The sequence below is a fragment of the Labrus bergylta genome, chromosome 14 (genome assembly GCF_963930695.1).
Source record: "Labrus bergylta chromosome 14, fLabBer1.1, whole genome shotgun sequence".
NCBI lineage: Eukaryota > Metazoa > Chordata > Actinopteri > Labriformes > Labridae > Labrus > Labrus bergylta.
In genome coordinates, this window is record NC_089208.1 from 12477039 (window position 1) to 12498929 (window position 21891).

The 21891-nt window shown below is 38.9% G+C and overlaps 2 protein-coding genes and 1 long non-coding RNA gene across 3 annotated transcripts; 2 read left to right on the plus strand and 1 right to left on the minus strand.

Annotated features, from left to right (window-relative positions):
• Window positions 1–4555: 4555 nt before the first annotated feature.
• On the plus strand, window positions 4556–6264 carry cdkn2aipnl (CDKN2A interacting protein N-terminal like). The gene is made up of 3 exons (XM_020635601.3): window positions 4556–4800; window positions 5696–5801; window positions 5902–6264. The coding sequence occupies exons 1-3, from the start codon at window positions 4589–4591 to the stop codon at window positions 5908–5910; spliced, it is 327 nt and encodes a 108-aa protein (XP_020491257.1). The 5' UTR covers window positions 4556–4588; the 3' UTR covers window positions 5911–6264.
• Window positions 6265–6811: 547 nt separating this feature from the next.
• Window positions 6812–17118, minus strand: ube2b (ubiquitin-conjugating enzyme E2B (RAD6 homolog)). Its single transcript, XM_020635582.3, has 6 exons — window positions 16944–17118; window positions 13004–13084; window positions 11592–11617; window positions 10229–10318; window positions 9728–9816; window positions 6812–8739 (listed from the first exon to the last, which is right to left on the minus strand). Exons 1-6 carry the CDS (start codon window positions 16985–16987, stop codon window positions 8611–8613), a joined length of 459 nt encoding a protein of 152 aa, XP_020491238.1. The 5' UTR covers window positions 16988–17118; the 3' UTR covers window positions 6812–8610.
• Window positions 16313–18918, plus strand: LOC136182402 (uncharacterized). The gene is made up of 3 exons (XR_010668668.1): window positions 16313–16566; window positions 17590–17670; window positions 17794–18918. It is a non-coding gene; the product is annotated as an uncharacterized lncRNA (long non-coding RNA).
• The last annotated feature ends 2973 nt before the right edge of the window (window positions 18919–21891 follow it).

Below are 21891 nucleotides of genomic sequence, written 5' to 3' on the forward strand. Positions count from 1 at the left end.
ACACATTACAGTATCAGCCAACATTTTCCCATGACACAAGATTTCAATAACCACACATTCCAGGAAATAAGAGCAATATGTGAACACAGAGATGGCAGTATTCATTTAGTGTGTGGTGGTGTTAGTACAATTCAGTGATTCAACTGACTAGAGGGATGCACACACGGTATCACGGCCCAAATATCCATGTCAGCTGCAATCAGGCCAATAGATGGGTATATATAGTGATTTTGTTTGGACAATAGGTCAGAATGAAGGACCTGAAATAGCTGACAGGACCTGCTGCTCCAGCACCCCTCTATGTCAGGAGCACTAGTTTTAATTAGTCTAGGTCCCAGGATGGCACCCTACATTTATCACTTTGGTCCAAGGCCTACATTTTTGAAGTGAACCCTCCTTTATGAAACGCTACTTTCTTTTACAACTTATCACTTTTGCGAGTGAGTTAGAGACAAGTTGAGCAGCAATATAAGCAGGTTAGTCATTCTACTGTACCTTTCTTTACCTTACTGTACATACTGTATTTTGAAGCTTGAAATGTTTGGTGTTTGTCATAATCACTATGCCTTCAGAAGCCGCTGAGAAATAGCACACTTGCTACCTTGTGGTTATTGATTCTCAATTTTCAGGGCGTTGTGGTTGTGGTTGTGAGGGCAACATTTTTGATCTTTTCATAGGGCCCAGAATTCCTGGTGATGCTCCTTTACATAACGATTTATGTAAATAATAAATCGTTTGACCCCCTATCTGTGTACAGCAGGTTAGAAAAGATGGTGAAGTGGTGTGCAGTTGAATCAAAGTTGTGGTCACAGGTTGGGTTAGGTTTAGCCAGAAATAGGGGGAAAAATCAGGGTGTGGGTATAACTACTTAATAAGGTTATGGAGCAAATGTTGCACTTTTTTCATTTGCTCCTGATGGACAGCATATTCTACCTTCTAAAAAAATCGGTGAAATGTATCCTTAGACCTGAATATTAAGATAAAGTATATTATATGTATGTTAAACTAAAGGAAGCACATATTATGCTGCCTCTTCTTCAGCCCTGAACACGTTTGCAATGATTGAAAAACTACCGTCTTTGGTGCATGTTCCATTCTCCTCTCAGTAACCTTGGTATCCACACACTTCACAGTGTGTTCATAATTTCTCATTGGCACTCTTTAAGGACTCGGGCTCTAAGGGTGCCTGTTGTCTCTGTGTTTCCTAATCATAGTTTTCTCCTGAGTAAGCATACATTAGGTGACTCATCAAGAACGGCTGTGTGCCAGAGCTGGCTGGAAGGCAGTGTATTACTTCAGCATCAGTGTATATTTCAGGCAGAGTGAGAGGGTCAGGGAGACACCATAAACTTAATGGGTTCGTTCACTCAATAAAGCAACAACTTGTATGACTTGGAAGCCGCCCAAAATGTAACACACTCAAGAGTGCCACTGGTGTTTTTTCTAGAGGAGCTTGAGAAGAGGTGAGAGGTGTTGTCAAGAGACATAGCTGTACCCTCACATTACTTCTTTATACACGATAGAATAGACATGCATGAATTCCTTACTAACAGGACTGTTAGCTAGTACACTAAGTGGCTGCCTGCTTACAATAGCTATTGGCTGATGATGGCAAACAGGTTATCAAGTGAATTTTAAAAAAACAATTTTGGTTTTGGGGCTTTTCATGCCTAGGACAGCAAATAGTCAGAAATCTAGGATTGAGAGAGTGTTTGAAAGGAGTCACAGGTCGGATTTGAACCTGGTCCACATGCTTGGAGGACTATAGCCTCTGTACAGGGGGTGCATGCCATAACCACTAGGCTATACCGGCGCCCTCATCAAATGTTGTTTAACCTGTTTAACCTGTAGATATGGCTGGATGCCCTCCCTGGTTTATTTTTTATCAATTTACTTTTACTAGCTGATCAATTTCAGATAGATTGAGGAGTAATAAAAATATATTGATTTTTTTTAAATGACCTTTGTTTCACAACCTTTGTGTGTCTCTTGTATTAGCGTCCACAAAAGAGGAAAAGTTGGGTACAGAGGTTTGGTGCATACATTCAATGTGCAGATGGAAGATTCAGACAGCATCAAGTCGCTGCCTTTACTGAGTTTGTTCATGTCTCTCCTCTCCGTGGTGTATTGTTTAGAGCATCAGAAGAGAAAAAGCCTGTAGGGAAAAAGTTTAGAAATCACTTGTTGTAAATTGACACTGCAGGAAAAAAACATTACAATGTCCAGAGCTCCGTGGAAAACAGGACGAAACGGAAAAATGCTCAACAGTCAAGGAGAGAACAAGTTTCAATACCAAAAGCTTTTTTTGAACTAAAACCTAAGTTATACAATATCATGACATCACATCACAGAGATTATTTAAAAAAAAAAAAAATACAAATTATGTTTTATAAATGTTATCAGAAATCCTTTTTTATCTGGAAAAACAAAGCTCAGGTTGTTACTTTTGTGTGACAGTGATTTGTTTAAAGTGAGTAAAAACCGATGCTTAGATGCCTTTACCTACAGCAACAATGTCACACATGATGATAACAAATATGACAGAGGTGCAACTGAATGATTTGTCCTCCTGTTCTCAGGGTTGCTCGTTAAACACTGCACAGACCTTTTTTCATCGCTTCATGTTCCACTGTTGTTTCAACACCCTCACATATTCTGTGGCTTAGTCACCACCGTTTCCTCGAAAACACTTTGAGACTGAATTTCTAAGAAATAAGATGGAAAGGCAGGCGGTCAAATTGTCTGCTTACCTTTTTTAGAGTGTACAGCCTTTCTAAAATGCTGTGTTAATGTTACAAATGAAAAGCTCATATATGATTGTCTGCACTTTTTCCTTTAAAAAGCTTGTGGGAACTCCTATTTGTGCACATTATTCAAGTCACTATTTAAACGAGCATCTCTAGCTGTTCATTTGTTTTACATGCAATAAAAAACTAAAATGTAATGAGATAAAAAAAATAGTTTAGAGTAAATATTTAGATGCCTCAGAGTCTTTTATAGAAGAGGAGAATTTAGTTTGAGTTGACAGCACATCACAGAGACCAAGCCCTGAATTCTGTTCCTCAGTTGGAACAATGTGACATTAAATACAGTTTTTCTCTGCTGTGGAAACAAAACAAGCGACAAAGTAGTCAGTTGATCTGTTTGTCTGTCCGTCTCTCTGTCTGTCTGTGTCTGTCTATCCGTCTGTCAGTTTCGATCTGTCCATCTGACTGACTTCATTTTGGCTTTCCTTCCTCTGGAATCCCTCTGCATATCAATGACTTCATGTCAAAACAAGCCCAAATCCCTCGCTCTGCTGTATGTTTTTTCTTGTGAGTCTGTGTGTGTCCGTGTGTGTGTGTGTGTGTGCGTGTGTGTGTGTGTGTGTGTGTGTGTGTGTGTGAACTGAGTCTCTTGTGGTGGTGTATGCACAGTGCAGTGTACAGAGAACAAAAACAAGTTGTTGGTATTAGTGTGTCTGTGCATATACGTGTGAGCCTGAATGACTGACTATCCTTTTTTACACAAACTTCAGGTTAAAGGTCCAGTGTTCCTCTGATCATGTTCAAGGCAGGACAGAGAGAGACAGAGAGAGAAATATGTCAGTCAAATAAGAAGGAAAAAAGAAAGTAAAATAAAAAAAAGTGTGTCATTGAGATTTCATCATGACACTACCTTTATTGTGAGTGTGATATCTTCTAAGCATTTATTTAGCCTACTGAGACACTGTTTGTTCACTGATTAGAGCCTTTATGATTAGCTTTTATTGGGGCTTTTCCTGCTTTGACAAGTCAGATTCTGAAAGAAAAGACAATCTCAGACCAACATTTGGCAAAAATCTGAATTTTAATTGACTTTATTTCGAAGCAACGGCCAACAAAACTTTATGGCACTGAAAGAAGAGCTAATTGTAATGTAAAGTCTCTTATAGGTTGAAACTGCAACTACTGCATATATGACCTTTGAAAATAACTCTCTTATTATAACATATGACTTCTTATTTGGAAATCGGGCAAGCAAAATTATTTAAAAAAATGTATTGTGTGTATCATGTATGGTTCAAGTAAAGTAAGCATGGTCAGTCCAAGTTAACAGGAAAAAAATAACTGTGAAGGCATTTACATTGTAGTTATTCAATATCATACACATTCCAGTACAGTATCGTTTTACAAATGACCAGGATATCTAATCTAACTAAATATGATAACCAACATAATGACATATCAGGGTATAATTCTCTTGTTGAGTTGTATAAGGTCACATTTGCTTTTTTAAAATGTTAATCTGTACTGAAATACAAAATTGGTTGGGAAATATTGGATAGTTGGATTTCAAGAGTAGCGAGGTCTATATCGAGGATTTGAATCCTTTCAGCCGCACTTTGCAGTTAACAATAGTAAAGCCACATATTTTATACAGGTGTATATTTGATTAATCATCTCATTGCAGCTTTATTCAGGCCGAACTCTTCCAGGTACAAACCTCTGCAGCTCTGAGCGCCACCGCTGCGTGGCGCTGTTTGAAACGTGCTGAGAAGAAAACAACACCAGGGTCCCGCTTCGTCCACCGGAGGCTGTCTTTGTTTACTGACTCGGAGAAGAGCAAGATGTCTGCGATGGACGTGGAGGATTTTATTCAACAGAACAGAGCTTTGGCTGACCAGGTGGAAACACATCGAGGTTACTGGGAGAGTGAGAAACACTGGGACGCTCGGAGAGAGTTCATCCTGAGGAACATCAGTGACTTTCAGGTGGAGCAGCTGGACCCGCTGCTCTCTCTGTCCATGGTGTGGGCTAACAACGTCTTCCTCGGCTGTCGGTACGTAACCAAGTGTACTTTAGTGACCGTCACTTATACAAATGTCACCTTATCGGATAAGTTTTAACTTGGTTTACTCCCGATATTAAACGTTTTAGTTGTCGATAAGTCGCTGACGAACACTCGTGTGTATCAGGGATTCATGAATAATGTCTTCTTCGCCTCATTCTCAACTCTTCATTAGACTCAATGCTGCCCCCTGCGTCCGAAATACGAAGTTACAATAATATTTCGATATTTATCTACTGATACCTTACAGCAGGGGTGGGCAACTGGCGGCCCGGGGGCCACATGCGGCCCCAATCAAGCCTCAAGGTGGCCCTCAATCTTTCTATATCAATTAATTGGAAACGTGCAGAAAACATGACAAAATCTGCGCTGAAATCATGAAAACCAGAAACATGTCCATAATAATATTTGATCACTGGCATATGTCGAGTTAAATTGGAGACAGTAATCGTTTCTGTATGCTACAGTTTGGCCCTCTGGCAGTGAGAATTAAATGAATGTGGCCCTTGCTGTGACCAAAGTTGCCCATCCCTGCCTTACAGTCTATGGTTACTAAGCATCCTGTTTAATGTTTTTCAGTGTATATTGACGCAAACTACTGCAATATGGTTGCCATCATTTTCAGAAATATTTTTATTATGGTTCCACTGATTAAGATCTAAAACATTTTTGGAGTTGTGTCAATAACATGATCTTCACAAACGCGTGGTTAAACAACAGGTTTTTAGTTGGAACTTTTATGGCTCCAGGTAAAACGTGATAACGTGTGTTAGTGTTGAAAAACTCAAGGCAAATCGTGTAATGGTGAAAAGTTTTTAAAAAGAAAAACTCCTGCACATTTGTCGGGCCTTTCATCGTGACTTGTTGCTTTCTTTACTTATGGCAGGTATAGCACAGAGCTCCTGGAGAAAGTGAAGGAAATGGCTGAAGGCATTGTGGTGGAGGACGCGCCAGTCTTCAAGACAAGAGATGAGATTATGAAGAAGCAACAGGTACATGTTAAACACACACACACACACACACTGTGCAGAGATCCTGACTCAGCATGTTGAAGGGAATATCCCTAACGTCTTCCTTTCTCTTCCTTCACAGGGTCGATGACAACTTAGTCATACCTTCTGGTAGTGTTGGATGAGGACTGAAGGCTGAAAGGAATTGGCTGTTGTGTACCTGCTGTGCTATATTTTACATCGTACAATTCACCCCTTTTTAAAAGTTTTTAAATCAACGGCTGGATTGAAGAGCATACATCAGAAAATGTGTACAATTTACAGCTAAAAGAGTCGCTCAGATTTTTGTTTTTAATTTGTGCAACAAAGATGTTTTTGTCAGGGTTGTAGCTTCACTGTTATTACAGAATGGTTTCTTTGTTTTATACATTTTTTTAACTAACTCATTGTAAGACACTTGTCCAAAATGACCCTACTTGTAGCTTAATAAAGGACAAGAATTTTCTTCCAGTGTTTTAATTTTTCATTAAGATTTATTTATAAAAAGTGAAAGTTCTCTTGTTATACACCAAACATTTAAACTAACGTAACTAAAAGTGAGAGGGAGTATGAGCTTTGAAGGTGATAGAATTGTCTTAAATAGTTTCATAAGATAATATAACAAAGAGTAAGGTCTTTCACCTGATTTTTTGTGTCTTGAGATAACATTTATGTATTGGCGGCCGCTATACAAATATAGATTAAGACAAGTCCTCACAACAGAACATCAGTTAGTTTCTTAGTTTAGGGTTGTTTTTGTAAAGTAGATCAATTCATCTGCAGGCAGATTTTAATTCAAGAGATTGACAAAGTGAAGACTGATCAATGAATTAGAAGCAGGTCTGGACAGTTTGTAACTAGTTGAACTATTCTCACTGTGTCAGAATAACCCACTGTCACAGTGACTGTTATATACTTTTGTGATGTAATTCTGCTAAAAAATAGAATTACTGGGCAAACAAATGTTCCAGAAACTCAAGAGAAGAGCAAAAAAAAACAAAACAGAACAAATGTCAAAGTCTGAAAAATGTGTTTTATTATGTTTATACAGCATATCGTTATAAGTATACATTTTCTTGTTTAATTCACAAAATGTAATAACATCTCTTTTTTTTTAGGTGAAATAAGTCACTAGCCACAATATGACCTTTATAGTCTCAGAAAACAGGATCTCTTGTTTTATGATGACCTTCTGTGAATATTTAGCTGGAGTGGGGCTGAATTAAGTCGTGACTGTAATATACTCAAGTGGTCTTTTAAGTGGGCATCGCATAGAAATATCATAAGAGACAAATGCAGGCATGAAAACAACCTGAACCTTTTGGGAAAACAGTTGATGTCACACTGGACTGCACTCACTTTATCCTCTGCTCATTGGTCAGGTTATACAGTAGGTCACCTATGTCGTTTTTAAGAGAAGGATCACAAGCCCTGACTCTCACTCAACATGCGTCACAGGCTACAAAGTGACTTACTGTCTGAGGTGGGTGAAACTACAAGACAATATAGATCAAGTGTCTGAAGAGTCGTCAGGAGAAGAAGCTCTGTAACTCAAGAACTGTAAAACCTAAAAAAAAAAAGTTTATTATAGAACACATGAACAAGAGAATAGAGGATACTTCTATATACGCCTCCTCCTTTTTCTTTTTAATGTAGCGACCTACTGCTGATCCAACTTGTCTTACAGATTCACAGGTTTCTTCTTGCTACCTTTAATTACACCATGATTGAACTCTAATGAAACCATTCAAGGGTATCTTAAGTTCAAGCACTATTGAATTCCTTTCTTGAGATCCTCATTTACCTCACATACACTTTGATAACACCTTAAAAATGAATGAAGCTAGGAGAAGGACAACGGTGAGAAGATTAGCTCATGTAGCTGACTAAAAGAAAATGCAATTACTGCAGTGAACACTTTCCTTGGTTCAGCTCTCTTCCTTTTCATCCAATCCTGTTCTCCACAGTCCTTGTTCATCTTGTCTCATCCTGGTGTTAATATTTACTCTCTCATAACACTCCCTGTCTCACATCTTCTACCTCCGAGCAAAAAATCATTAAAATGAAAGCTCAGAGCTGCCTTGCTAGGGACTCATGATTCATCAGTGCAAGGGAGACTTGGCGCTGTTGCAGCCTGTGACGTCTGTGAGCCGAAGCCTGTACAGTGTGTCTCAAAATAACAGATCTGCTGGAACAGACCAGGGATTGTTTTTTTTTTTTTTTTTTTTATCAGCTGCATTAGTGGCAGGCCTTAAAATAACAATACCAATACTTGAGTGACTTGTTCTGGGTTGTTCTTTTTCCATTGCTTTCTAAATATGTAGATTTTGGTCATCAACCTGCCCTCACAAAACAGCCAAGTTGTGTTCATACCAGGAAACATTGCTAAAAAAAAAATAATAAGAAGAAAAGAAAAAAGAAAACTTCAAAAGAAAAAACAAAATCTGTAAAACTCAAACACTAACAGCATCAATCCATCCAAACAACAAAGATATATTACAAATTCTGTTAGCAATAACTTATTTCACATCATGCAATAAAAAAAGTAAAATTAAGGACAAGGAACACAAACATAAGATGGATTTCCCCTCCCTCGTTTTCCTCAAATGTATTGGCAAGCAAGATAATGTCCATTCTGGTTTGGTTGTTCTCTAGATCGTTTTGTTTTTCAGGGTGGCACTTGAGTTCTTCTGATATAGTTGCTGTTTTTTTTTTCCTTCTTGATGAGGTAAAAATGAGAGACTGGAGTACTGGGATGATGAAGAGAGAGAGAGAGAGTGATGGAGGGGAAGAAGTAGAGAGCGAGAGACGCTCAGACGTCCACCCAGCTCTGCTCCACGATGGCCGTCACCCTCTTCTCGTACTCCCGCTTGTTTTCCTGATAGAGCTGTGCGGCCTGACTGTTGGCTGGGCTGTTGGGGTTTGGCTCGTCCAGCAACGACTGTGGAGAAAGTGACAAAAATGATGAATAGATGCACAAGCGTCCAGTCCAACCTGCATTAAATACCCAGGAGAGGTTTTCTGAGTGGGCTGTAACAGTGAGAAATGTTACCTGTGTGCATCTTAGTATCCAAGTACAAGAACACATGTCAGGTCATCAAGCTTTATTCATACCACTATTATCTCACACTTATTTTCATGTCTGATCATGGACATAAATCTATCTTGTGAACAAGAGATGCAGGTTGTTTTATCGATAAAACAAACACAAACATTCAATTCAATCATATGACATTCTCTGTAATAAGATTCAGAATAAAAACATTCTCTCTGTAACGAACCTGTCAAAAAGCAGAACTGTTGTCGACTTAACACTTTGTCAGCAATTAACAATTATCCAATATTCAAATTCTGGTGGCAGAGGGGTTACTGTTCAGCCACTGTGGATAGTTGGGAGACATTTCATTAACGTGTTCATAAGAGTTGAATCAACTCACACCGTGTTCTTACAGCATGCGAGCATTAGATATCGTATCGCTGTCCACACTGCATCTGTTGGATATTTACTGACACCTAGTATTTTTGTATTGAAGGTGAACAAACTGAAGTGTGGTGTCTCTCGTGCTCTCAGTCAGGCGTTCACTGATTACACAAACTAAAGTGAGTGTTGTACAAGTTAAAAATATAAGTCCTGGGGCGCTGGTGGTGCAGTGGTTAATGCGCGCGCCCCATGTATGGAGGCTATGGTCCTCCAAGCGGGCGGCCCAGGTTCAAATCCCACCTGTGGCTCCTTTCCCACATGTCATACCCTGCTCTCTCTCTTCCTGATTTCCAGCTCTAACCACTGTCCTATCTCTCCATTAAAAGGCACAAAAAGCCCCAAAAGAAATCTTTAAAAAAATAAAATAAATTTTAAAAAGTCCTAAAAATATAACTTTGAAAGATGTCAAATGTTCCTTGTGAACGTTAGAAATGCTTTTTTGACTCACCTGGATGGAGGTGAGTATGGACGATACATCATACGTGGGGCTCCAGCGGTTCTGAAGGATGTCTAAACATATACTGCCATCTGCATAAACTGGGATCACACAGAGAGAGAGCACGTTGTTAGGTTCAGATCACCTCGAGTTACATTGAATCTTCAGCCAGGAAGCGCTTATAACAGTGTCATTAACATGTTTAGAGAGGCTGAATGTACAACATATGCAAAGCTGATGCTGGTAAACAAAATAGTTGAAAGCGGATTTGAGGGGACTTTCAGAATTTCTCTCTACAAGACGGCCATGTTCTCACTTTGTAGCCGACAACAGGAAAACACTAGTTTCCCACTCATTTAAAAAGAGTTTAGCATCTCTAATAATGGATGCCTGAACTGTTCAAAGTCTAAACTCTCTCATCTTCATACACCGGTGAATGTGAGGGCAGAAATTCAGTTGGATATTTGAATCAGTGAATGTGTGAGAGAGTGTCGGGGCAGAAGCACATTTTACCATTTGGGTGAAACATTCTGGAGACAAATCGAACCGTGGGAGGCTTGTTTGGGTACTCCTCTGAAAACTCTATCAGAAGCTTAAATGTTCCTGCGGAGAGACAGAGGTGGAGAAGAGATGGGGTGGGTGGGGGACAGCAAATAACGAGAGAGAGAGAGAGAGAGAGAGAGAGAGTATGTGAGCAGTGCACGCAAGTAACTTTGTGAATTGCATACAGATGTGAGGGATCCAGGAGGTCAGAGAAAACGAGGGAAACAATTAAAGTTACTAAAATTACAGCTGGCTTGGCGAAAAAGAAGCTAATCCTTCACAAAGGCAGAGATGTCAACTCTGCAGGCTAACAGCAGAATAAAAGATGGAGCTAAGGAGCAAGAAAAAACAATAAACCCAGAGTCAGCACATCCTGCCTTACCCTTATTCAGAATAACAAGCAATCATAGAATCTAAGGGGGAAAGAAAAGTGTGTATTTGTGTGTAACTTTCAAACTGAGTATACAAGGCTAATGCACATCAGCAAGTTTGCAACCAATCGAACACATCATGCGAATATCCAACTACTTTGTTACTTAATTAACTATACTGTATCTAAATATTAAATAAAAAAAACAAAAGACATGAACTATTCAAATCAAGGTTTTCTAAGTCTAATACAAATGTTTTAATTACATATTCACAGTATCTTCAATTATTGAAGATTAAAGTGACTGTCGGCAGCATTTTACTCAACACCCACCTTTTATTACTAAACGGGATCAATCAGATCTCAGGCTCAAAAAAATCTAATCAATTGCATAATTTAGATTTAACAGGAATCGCAGCTCTTCAGATACATTTCCGTCATTGAATTTCTACGGTACACGTAATCTATGTTGCTCTGATGGTTCATAAAATAAACCAGCTAAATAATATGAAAGTATAGAAATACATATTCAAATATTATACGCAACATACACAAATGTTTCATATGTCTGTTCAGTGAAAATGCTGCAAGCATTCATTATATGAAGGAGAAGGAATATGTATGTAACACACTTTGGATTTTACTCAATCAATATAATAAATCCTTGTTTTTCAGATTTGTATCTATTGTATTTTCAGCTTTTATGTTTGACTTCCAATACCGACCTATAGGTGTGGGAATGTTTATCACTGTGTGATTTAGAAATTGATGGCTCAAGAACACTCCTGAATTCAAAAACCTTTAAGCCCTTTGAAAAAAGGTCTAGAATAAATAGACTGAATGATGCAAGTCTCAATTTAAAACAGTGCTGGGGAAATTTAAATCAAATCCAGTGCTTAGATAAACTGTCCCCCCTCTAAGGCTACACTTCATGGACAAGATGAATCAAAATGTAGAACTTACCATCTTCAAATGGTGTTCCCACAGGCCTGCAAAAATCAGAAAGAGAGAGCGAGAGAGAGGGAGAGGGAGAGGGAGAGAGATGGGAGGGGGGGATTATTTCCAGATTCAAAATATCCCCACTACAGTCAGTAGAAAAACATATTATTGCCATCCCTCCCTCAAGAATGTTCTATGCACAGACAGACATCAGACCCTCTATTTACCCAGCTCTTCACATTGACACAGACAGTATAAAGGATCCAAATGAAACAGTTGCCCATGTGTTTTACACATGGCTGTTGTCTGGCAGCCTCCCCTTTTACTCTGAATTAGATGAGCAGCTATTAGCAACTCTATTTCTTCATTGAAGCCCAATGTGTCTCCCTGGTGGTTGATTTGGTAAATGTTGCACCTTGTTAACTTTGTCTTCCATTTGATTGTGTTCTTCATGTTTTAATCAGTTGGAGTAGTCTCTTGTCTGGACTTTCCAAACAGCCGGACTGGCTGCTGCCAGAGTTTTAATTGGAACCAAGAGAACCAAGCACATCCTGTTCCTAAAAGTTTACACTAGTTTCCAGTTACTGATAGGAGAGATGAAAACAGTGCTGCAAACACTCGCTGAATAATCTGATCCCAATAAAATAAAATAAACTTTCTGATGTCCCTGAAGACTATGAACACAATGTGGCTTTTAGATCTTCAGGAAGCAGAATGCCAGAAGTACTTCCAGTCAGAGCCAAAAAACGTGACGCAGATGTTGACTTTTTTTATTGCACCCATGAGCCAACTGAGTAATATTGTTAAATGTCACCTAACCACAGCTACTAATCAGCATGAACTGTTCTCCTGTGTCTCTGATTGTTTTCTATTCTGTATTTATTTTCTCTGTTACATTTGTGAAACTAAAAACATATGATGCATTGTCATCAGAACTGTAATGCTATTGTCTCTATTTTTCATAAGTATATGATATCTCATCTGGAATTTAATTGGAGTCCTTTTAAATTTCCTTCATTTATTAATTCCAGAATCACAATTATAAATACTATTGAACCCAGGGTTGATCCATCAGGATTAGCAAACAGCAGCATGGACGGTATCATTTGCACAGTTACTGGGATAATTTAATTAGTTAGAACAGTTTTAAATAGCATGTTTGTTTTTATGTGTTACCCTCATTTCAATTACTGATGAAGTTAAGTATATCTGGAATGTTTTTGGTCTCACTTATGTCTCCCAGCCTGTTCTTCCATCAAACACCTGCTGGCTCTCTGCACGCCAATTTTCCAGACTGGTCCGTGCCACAATCAGGTCTTCAATCAAATATATTTAAATATTGCAAAGGGGTGGGCTGGCTTGGGGAGTGTGTGCATCACAATCACAGTGGCAAAGTAAAGACAGCAGGGCGGAGTTGGATTTAGAGCATGACTCACCCAAAAATTACAGCGTTCCAAAGCATGATGTTGTTCTCTGATGGTGCTCCACTCACACCGGTGGGAGGATCTTCTTGAAGTCTGGTAAAGACAGAGAGAAAGATTCACAAAGAGAAGGACACAGAGACAGGCAGTGAGAAGGGCAACGAGAGAGAATAAAGGGACGAATGAAAGACAGGAAGAAAAGGGAAAGAAACAGAGAGACAAAAAAGGTGACAGAAAAAAACACCCCAAAGGAAAAATGAACGCAGATAAAGGGACGGAAATAATGAGAAACAGAATATAAAGAAACAAATAACATAAACAATGAAATACAAGCAGGAGGGAGAGAAAAAAGGATGGGAGAGAGTGTGAGGAATTTAATTAAGACCTGGACTGCAGGATAATTATCAGTCAAAACACACACTGCTGTATCAACATGACTTTCGTCGACAGCCAGGTTTGCAGGATCAGCTGCACATTGACCATCCTGCTGTCACATGTCAGTTAACAAAAGCTATAATATTCACACTCATCTAATGCACTACTGTAACATGACTTTGTCCTTCAGTGAGCGTCAAAGACGAGCAGTGTTCCACCTTCACTTGAAATGACATCTGACAACAATGTCATGGTCAGGATATCTAGGAAATCACATTTCTTTTAAGGACAGGCTCCCTAAGGTTTACCTCTCAATACATATTTGATTCGTTTTCTACAGTATTGAGCTGTATGAAACACTGATGACTGAGCTGATGCCCAGTTTATGAAAGCTCTGGACACTCAATGTCAAACTTTCCCCAGACAAAACAAGCTGGTGAATATGAGGTGGTGTGATTTAGGTTACATCTGCAGCAGCATCTGCAGCAGCAGTGCTGGTGACATCAGTATGTGAGGAATAAAGAAAAAAACTAGAGAGCTGCAGCAGGAGCAGTGCAGGAAAGAAAGAAGTCACCTATAGAAACAAAAGCTCCAACATGATCAAATCTTGATAAAATATGTCGTGGATTGGTGGTAAACCTCCAAAGAATTTGAAGCTCAAAAGTAGGAATGAAACTAATGACTAATTGGATATTTTAATTAAAAGTAGAAACATGTGGAAAAAACAGATAACCCTATTATTTACAATAATCTGACCTCTTTTCATAATTAACATTGTCTATCAATTTTCACAAAAGCAGGTGAACAATTTTATGACCAGTCACAGTTTGTTTTTGCAACAGTTTCAAATCTATTATTAACATAACCTTTAGGTTTTATCTCACATGTTCTCTTTTCCCAGAATATGGACAACTTAAAAACAGAGCATGGATATTTTCTGGACATTTTACAGCCAAAGTAATTCATGAGATAACCTGACGTAACTGATTGTTTCAAACATGGAAATAATCATTAGCTCAAGCCCCCAATCTTTTTGAAGCACAGTGCAAAACACCTCAGCAACAACTGCCTAGCAACAAGACGTCAACAAATAGGAACACACAAATGTCGCAGGTCAACATTTTGAATCAAGTTTCCAACAACGTGCCAGTGGTTTGTAAAACGTTTTAAATCATTGTAGACTATAAAAACGTGTTTCTCTGGGATAAGAGACACTTGAATCTGTTGGGTCTCTATGTCCCATTCAAAGGTCAAGCTTCAGACCACCCCTGCATGTAGGCCAAGAAAAAAGTGCCGCAGACTTCCCAGGCGCACAAACTCATGCATGGTATAAAAGCTGGCTTAATAAGAGCTTACAGCTATGAAACAAGGTAGGCTGATTTGTGTGTCTGTGTGTGAGTGAGGATCAGTGTCCCTAGCTGCAGACAGACTCACTGCAATTAACCTCATTTACTGTAATCTGCCTGAGCTCTCTGCTGGTGAAAGGATGCCTCACTCACTCAAACTCCTAACTAGTGTGTTGTACAGGAGAGTAACTAGACTTTAGTTAGGAACTGGGGAAATTAATGACCAACTGCAGGTTGGGGGGGGGGGGGCATTACATATATTTTATAATGTAACATTTTATTTTAATATTTTTTAAACATTTTAATGAGAGTAAAACAATAACCATTTCTTTACTGGCTCCCTGAAATTTGAGGATTCTTCCATTTCATATTGTTGTGAACTGAAACATCTTTTGGATATTGGCCTGTTCATCAGACAAAATAATTGAGGACATCACCTTAGACTTCAGGTGATATGGAGGTGTGCTTTTTGCTTTTTGAAAATTCTGACATGATACAGACCAAACAGCTAATTGATGACTCAAGAATAAAAAATCATTTGTTAGTTGTCCTTGAAAATGTACTGTTATTAACACTATAACCAACACAGTGAGGTAAAAACATTGCATCATACTATATGGTCTGGTTAGTTAAGTAACAAACCCACAAGCCACTGGTTCTGACTAGGTTCTGCTGGACACGATATTTAAGTCAAACATTGTGGGTTAACAAACTAAAGGCAACACAACCATGCAAAGCTGGTTATAATAAAACTAAGCTGAATTAGCTTTAAGATTTGAAAAATGTTAATATTCATTATTATCAGCCAGAAACCAAAGTTTTAACCTTGGTTATCACAAAACCTTACAATCTAATGTAAGCTAAAATAAAACTGAACCCTCACAACCAAACTAAGAGGAACAATAAGGCTGAAAAAGAAACAGAAGCCATTAAAGTGTAAGGGAATGGTTGCTGCTTTTAAAATGTCAAATGTAAAAAAAAGATATATTTGGAAGGAAATTCAAGTAACGCTTTACTGAAATGAATCAAAATAAATTCAAACGGTTTATTTAAAGAGCACTTCAACAACACTGTGTCAAGCTGCTCAGCCGAAACGTCACACACATTTGATGCTGTTCAAACAATTAAATAGCTCAGTTTCAAGACCCATTGTGCAAATCATTTTGACTTACAGATCAAACAAAGGGAGACCAGGCAATACCACGCAAGGCTGAATTCGATCAGCCAGCTTTGGCATGAACACACAGGCTGATCCAGGAATGTGCCATTGTGTTTCCCCCTTGACACGGTGTGTTACAGTTTACCACCTGGGCACTGGTGCAGTAGAGTAGAGTTACGGTGACACCTTATCTGCCCTGCTTCAACGACTCTGCTTAGTAGAATAGCTCAGGATCTGTTTTTCCACCGACAGGTGTGTCAACAGCACACATGTACTGCAGGTTGCCATATGGAACCAGGCGACAGATTGGGGATAGCAGGCATTACAAGCTGCCCCTTGCCAGGTGAAGTGAGCCCAGGTTACTGTGACATATTCGTCTTGTCTTTCAAGGATTGAAGTAGAGAATGTACTTATAATTGTTTTCAAATACACAAATCTTAAATAACTTTAACAGGAGGTGGCGGACATATCTGCCCTTTCTAAAATATTGAGATGGGGCACCCCAAGGCGCGCACACAGACTTGTGCAATACCTGTGAGCCACGTTGCTCCCATGAGGAGGGAGAGGGGGGCTAGTGGACTGGCTAGTGGAATTGAACCACCTTTTGGGCAACACAGCTTAAACCCAAAGCTTGGAAATTGTGCCAAGAAATTAGAATAAACCTGGTCACAATTAACTTCTTATCTGGGCCGTTTCAGGTAAGAGGTTCTTGAATTGTCAGTCTTCATTTCTTCTCAGTACGTTTGATTTGCACCAACAAAAACAAACAAACTAGGCTGAAATAATAAAGACTGACATTATTCCCCAGATAGAAAAAAACACTGCAGAACACCACATTACTGTATTTACATATGATCAGATATGTTTTTTTAAATGCCCTTTTCAAACCAGCCGATTACTTACACAGAGAGAAACCACACACATTAACGAGTTGTTGTTAAAAAAAACAAGTCGAGCTTTTGTAAACAGCAGCTAACGTGAAGCTAACGGTGAGCTAGCCGCCGTCAGTTTCATCGGCTAACGCTGCTAGCTCCACACAGACAAGAACATATGAATGCCAAAACGTTATAGGTACCTTTTAAAATCTCTCATAAGCCGTCTCCTTGCCGGGGTCGACATTATTCGAAATGTATTTAAAAAAATCTAAACCAAGACCATAAACCGAATTATATCCGAAACTAAATCCGGTGTTTCTTCCGCTTGTAGCCCTTTTCTTCTTCCCCCAAAACAACTGGCTAGCTAGCTCTCTGTGATGACGTCAGTGCTCACAGCGGTACAGCCTCTCTGTCAGAGACGATGTGGATTCAAATGTTTTAATCATAACACCTCTCAAATCAAACTTCAACTTTGTTTCGTTCATACGGGTTGTGCGGTATTTTACTTTATTTCATCACGCAAAATATCTGTGCATTACCCAAGGGAACCAGTATTTATTATTTATAGGGAATTGTGGAATTATTTAAGGCTATTTACATAAGAATGAAACTGTTGTATGATAGTATAGGCCTATTCAATGTAGTGTAAAAAAAAAAAAAAAGCCTTATGCGAATATATCAAACAAGCAAGAATACTCAAGAATGAGTAAATACAGAAAGAAGGAATTTAAAGGGCAGGGATAGGCTTATAGGAAAATCACAGTGATTGCATGTTGAATATGTAACAGTGTTCTGTGAAGTGTCCCTAATAGTATCATCATGGTGTTCATCTCTTGATGTTTGTAGAGAAAAGTCTGTTAAGGAAGTTGCAACCTTTCCTCCTCCAAATACGATTATCAACCTACTCTGACTTCTAATGGATGGCAGGTGAATATGAAAATGAATGCACTGTCTCATAATCTTCTCAGCAGTAAGTAGCTTACATTAAATCTTATACCAGTAATCCAAGTGTAGCTAATGCATTCTATCTTCTTTTCCCTGCCTGTATAGAGCCGTTAAAATCAAGTCAGAAATATGGGCTGGCCGCCCCCACCCGTTTTGACTTCAATTGTTGAAGAAATAGACAAAAAAGACTACATCTGTATACACAAGACATGCCACATGCCACATGCCAAGAAAAATGCCATATGTCAGAGGACCAAATCAAAGGCAATGAAGACTGTAAAAACCAGTCCGGGTAATGTGATATTAGGACTTATGTTCTAGTTCAGGGAACAATAAATGTTCTCTCAGCATGAACCCAAAATATGATGACTTGGATCTATGTATTTCTATTTACACAAAAACAATCATTATTTCATTGTGAATTATATTGAGATAGAGTTTAAAAGCAGGCATAAAAATGAGACTTAATAAAGGACAGAAGACCACAAATATATTTATTTATGTGCCTACAAATGTTTGTATACCATGCATAAACTACAACCTACAGAGTGTGTGTGTGTGTGTGTGTGTGTGTGTGTGTGTGTGTGTGTGTGTGTGTGTGTGTGTGTGTGTGTGTGTGTGTGTGTGTGTGTGTGTGTGTGTGTGCGCGCGCGCGTGCGTGCGTGTGTGTGTGCGCGTGCGTGCGTGCATGAATGTGCTGTTACTGTAAATACTGGGGGTGAAGAAGAAGGTATGAGATCAACATTTGCATAATAGAATAGAATAGAATAGAATAGAATTACTTTATTGATCCCAAACTGGGAAATTGTGGCGTTACAGCAGCAGTCTATCCAACTGGGTAAACTGTGTGGGTGTCTTTTGTTGGCAGGCTCACCTTTAGCAGAGCTGAAGGGGGCTGCAAGAGTGAAAAGGCCAGTCGCTTTATCAGATTATATGTTAGGGGATATTTGGGCTGCAAAGAAAAGAAAATGGATTATGAAGCCGAAAAAGGCTTCCTGTTTGCCCTTGGTGAAAATTGGTGATCCATGGTACAATGCTCTAGATATCCTCCAGACTGTGAGTGATCATTCCCCTGAAACTTTTCCAGATGGGGGGTTGATCAACCCTGGATTGGTTGCCCTAATAAGGTTGTCTAGACCATTAACACTAAATTATTCCAACAGTTCTGTCAGTGGAGTAAGATAGAACAGAAGATAAACAGACTGACACATTAGAAAATGCATCCTCATCAACAATTAGAGAAAACCCCTGTTAAAGTGATATTATAAGAATCAAATGTTTTTTTGTGGTTGTGTGAGATGACAACTAGACCATAAGAAGTGTGTTGTGTGTGTGTGTGTGTGTGTGTGTGTGTGTGTGTGTGTGTGTGTGTGTGTGTGTGTGTGTGTGTGTTTTTTTTTGTCAATGTGTCTTCGTAGAATTTTAAAGGGCAGAAATGTGCAAAACTTGACCAGCATTAGGATCACATGACACAGCTCACCCAAATGAGTCCCACTGAAGAGGTTTAGAGAAATACCATCTAAAGTTTGAGCAAATATATCTGTCAGTTCAGTCTAGCTTCATCATTATCTTGACCATTTCCCTGCGGGAGTCCAGACTGCAGCTATCAATAGACTCACTGCTCTGTTAGCGTTTCACTGCTGTGAGAATGTAGGTCACACATTGACAAAAAGACAGTCAATCTTTTCTGGCTCCACCAAGAGCCAGGAGTGAAAGCATGACATTTGTGTAAAGCAAAAATAAATGAACATCATGTTTTAGTTTCCTTAATCTGGGCAAGAAAACAGGTTTATTCATTGAATTTTGTCCCCAGTAGAAGCATTGCCCTTATCGGCTGAGATGAGAGATAATGGGTGTTTATTTAGGGAGGTTGACGAGGACAGAATTGTGATGGACGAAGTTTTCAATCTACTATGGATGATTAGTATTGCATCATTGAGAAAAATGGGGACCTTGGTCTGTCCGTCAGCCTGGGCGATATTGGACATAGGCCTAGATTCATCCTAAAAAGGCAGGAGGGACTAGTGCTGAGCTGAGGTGCTCTAAATAGAGAGGACAAAGAAGTGTTACATTGCTTTCACTCTCTAAAATATTGAGAGAGACTCAATCACAAAGTCTTTACCATAGAATCTTAAATCTTAATGTGTTTGTCTCCCTCATGTTCTGTGGATGTAGAGGTCACTCAGGCCTTTACCTGGCTCATCAGTCTAATGCCCCATTAGTATCCACAGAAACTTGCTTGTGGCGGCTGGTAGACTGCAGTCTGAGTGTTAGGGTGGGGCTGTGATGGAGCCATTAACTTGTACCACAGCCATCAGTGATAATGAGGAGCAAAGCTTAAAGATGCTACAAGCTAATTGTCTCATTAGATGTTTGATGTCTGGTTGCATCTGCATGGGCCAAGGTGGTAATTAAATTACACGGCTGACTGGGTGAGTGTTTGGGCAGTCGGTCAAGCCTGCAGCCCGTTAGAGTGTTGGTTTAAAATTTTAGGATCTGTGAAGGGCAATGGTGTTTTTAGAGGTAATGATGAAGCTTATGTTAATGGAAATGTCCCTGTTATTAGATCTGGTGTGCTGCAACTGGAAGGTGATTTTTGCTGCAATTTCTAGGGTGCCCTTAGAACAGTCGTGTCTTGTGCTTCTGGTTTATCCAATTTCTTTTATGCACGCTAGCGAACTGACTTCAAAAGATTTTTTTAAACCGAATGTAGTCCAACAGAGCCACACATTTGGCTGCAGATTCCTATCTTTTAGCCTACCTTTGGGAATGTAGACAGACATATATCCAGTTATAGAAATAGTGTTTCAGGATCAAGGTAGAAGTAAAGAGCGAACATCAACTTTGACTCATTTAATAAACCACACACAAGCAACACAAGTTACAATGACTCTATACTGCTTTGACTCACAGACTTATATTTCATACGTTCCTTTTTATAGCAGGTTGCTTCAAAATCTTCCAATCGGCTAAGTGTTTGTTTTCCTTTTAGGAATTATTTTCTGGGAATATGTCAGAGAAGTGGAAAATACTACATGATGGTTTCCAAGGGTTGTACAAGTTTTTTCAAATATAATTTGCTGATAGTTTGATTACCACAAGAAAGAAGGCCTTCACCTTATGCTGTCGACCGAAGTCTTGAGTACTGGACAGAAATGGATACAATGGCTCTGAATGGCCCATTCAGAGAAAGATATTTAATCAGAACGTTTCGACCATGAGGTCTTCACCTGAGGACACCTCTGGCAATTCACAATGCAGGACTGATGCAACAACCGGGCTTTGTGTAGCAATACGTTTTAGTATGATTCAGACAGCCATGCAAAACAAAGGAGTTGAACTTGTGGTGGTATGAGAGGTAGATAGTAATATTATGAGACTAATAATATGTCTTAGCGGAATACAACAAAGTTAATCTATAGGTTTATTATTTTCCTTCAACGGCATAGGTCACACAGGAAAAGAAAATGTATAAGGGGGCACTGCAATGAACACATCTGGGAGACAACAGAGAGTAGAACGGGATAAAATAAAACAAAATACTAAAGCTGCATCATATTTAAACTAAAAAAACCAAACTTAAATTAATTATATATAACTAGTAAGATTCTGATGTGCTGAAACCACAGAATCCACAAACAAATAAAAAACAGAAGTGGCTGCACATTTTAAGCTCAGGCAAGCTGCATGATTTAAATATGAATACTGAACTTTATCAGTATTGAACTCCAAAATCTCTGAAGTCTTACAGGATTTGGTTGGATGTCCCACTGATTAAAAGTCTAAGAAGGCAGGTCATGACCAAAGGAGTGTATCTTTGACTCAAGGGAACTGTAAGTTGATTAAAAAAAAAAATCTGAATATGTTGGAACCAACTGATTATTTTTTAAATTTCCAACATCATCCCATCATCATGTTCTGAACGGAGACAAGGGCACACATACTGTAAGGACTTGATTGATGATTTGAACTGAGGTTAGAAATCTCCTTGAAGCAAAAATGTGATGCTTTTGCAGATCCAGAAAACGCTAGAGGATATTAAGTAAGAATGATCTTGTAAACTAGTCAGCAAAATATGCATTTAATGTATGGAAGTGCAATCTTCTGCCAAACTATAATCAAGTGAAGCAACGAGAGATGAAAAATGATCTTTGTCACCATTTCTAGTGTTTATATGGCCAGATATTCTAGAAACAAACAGTC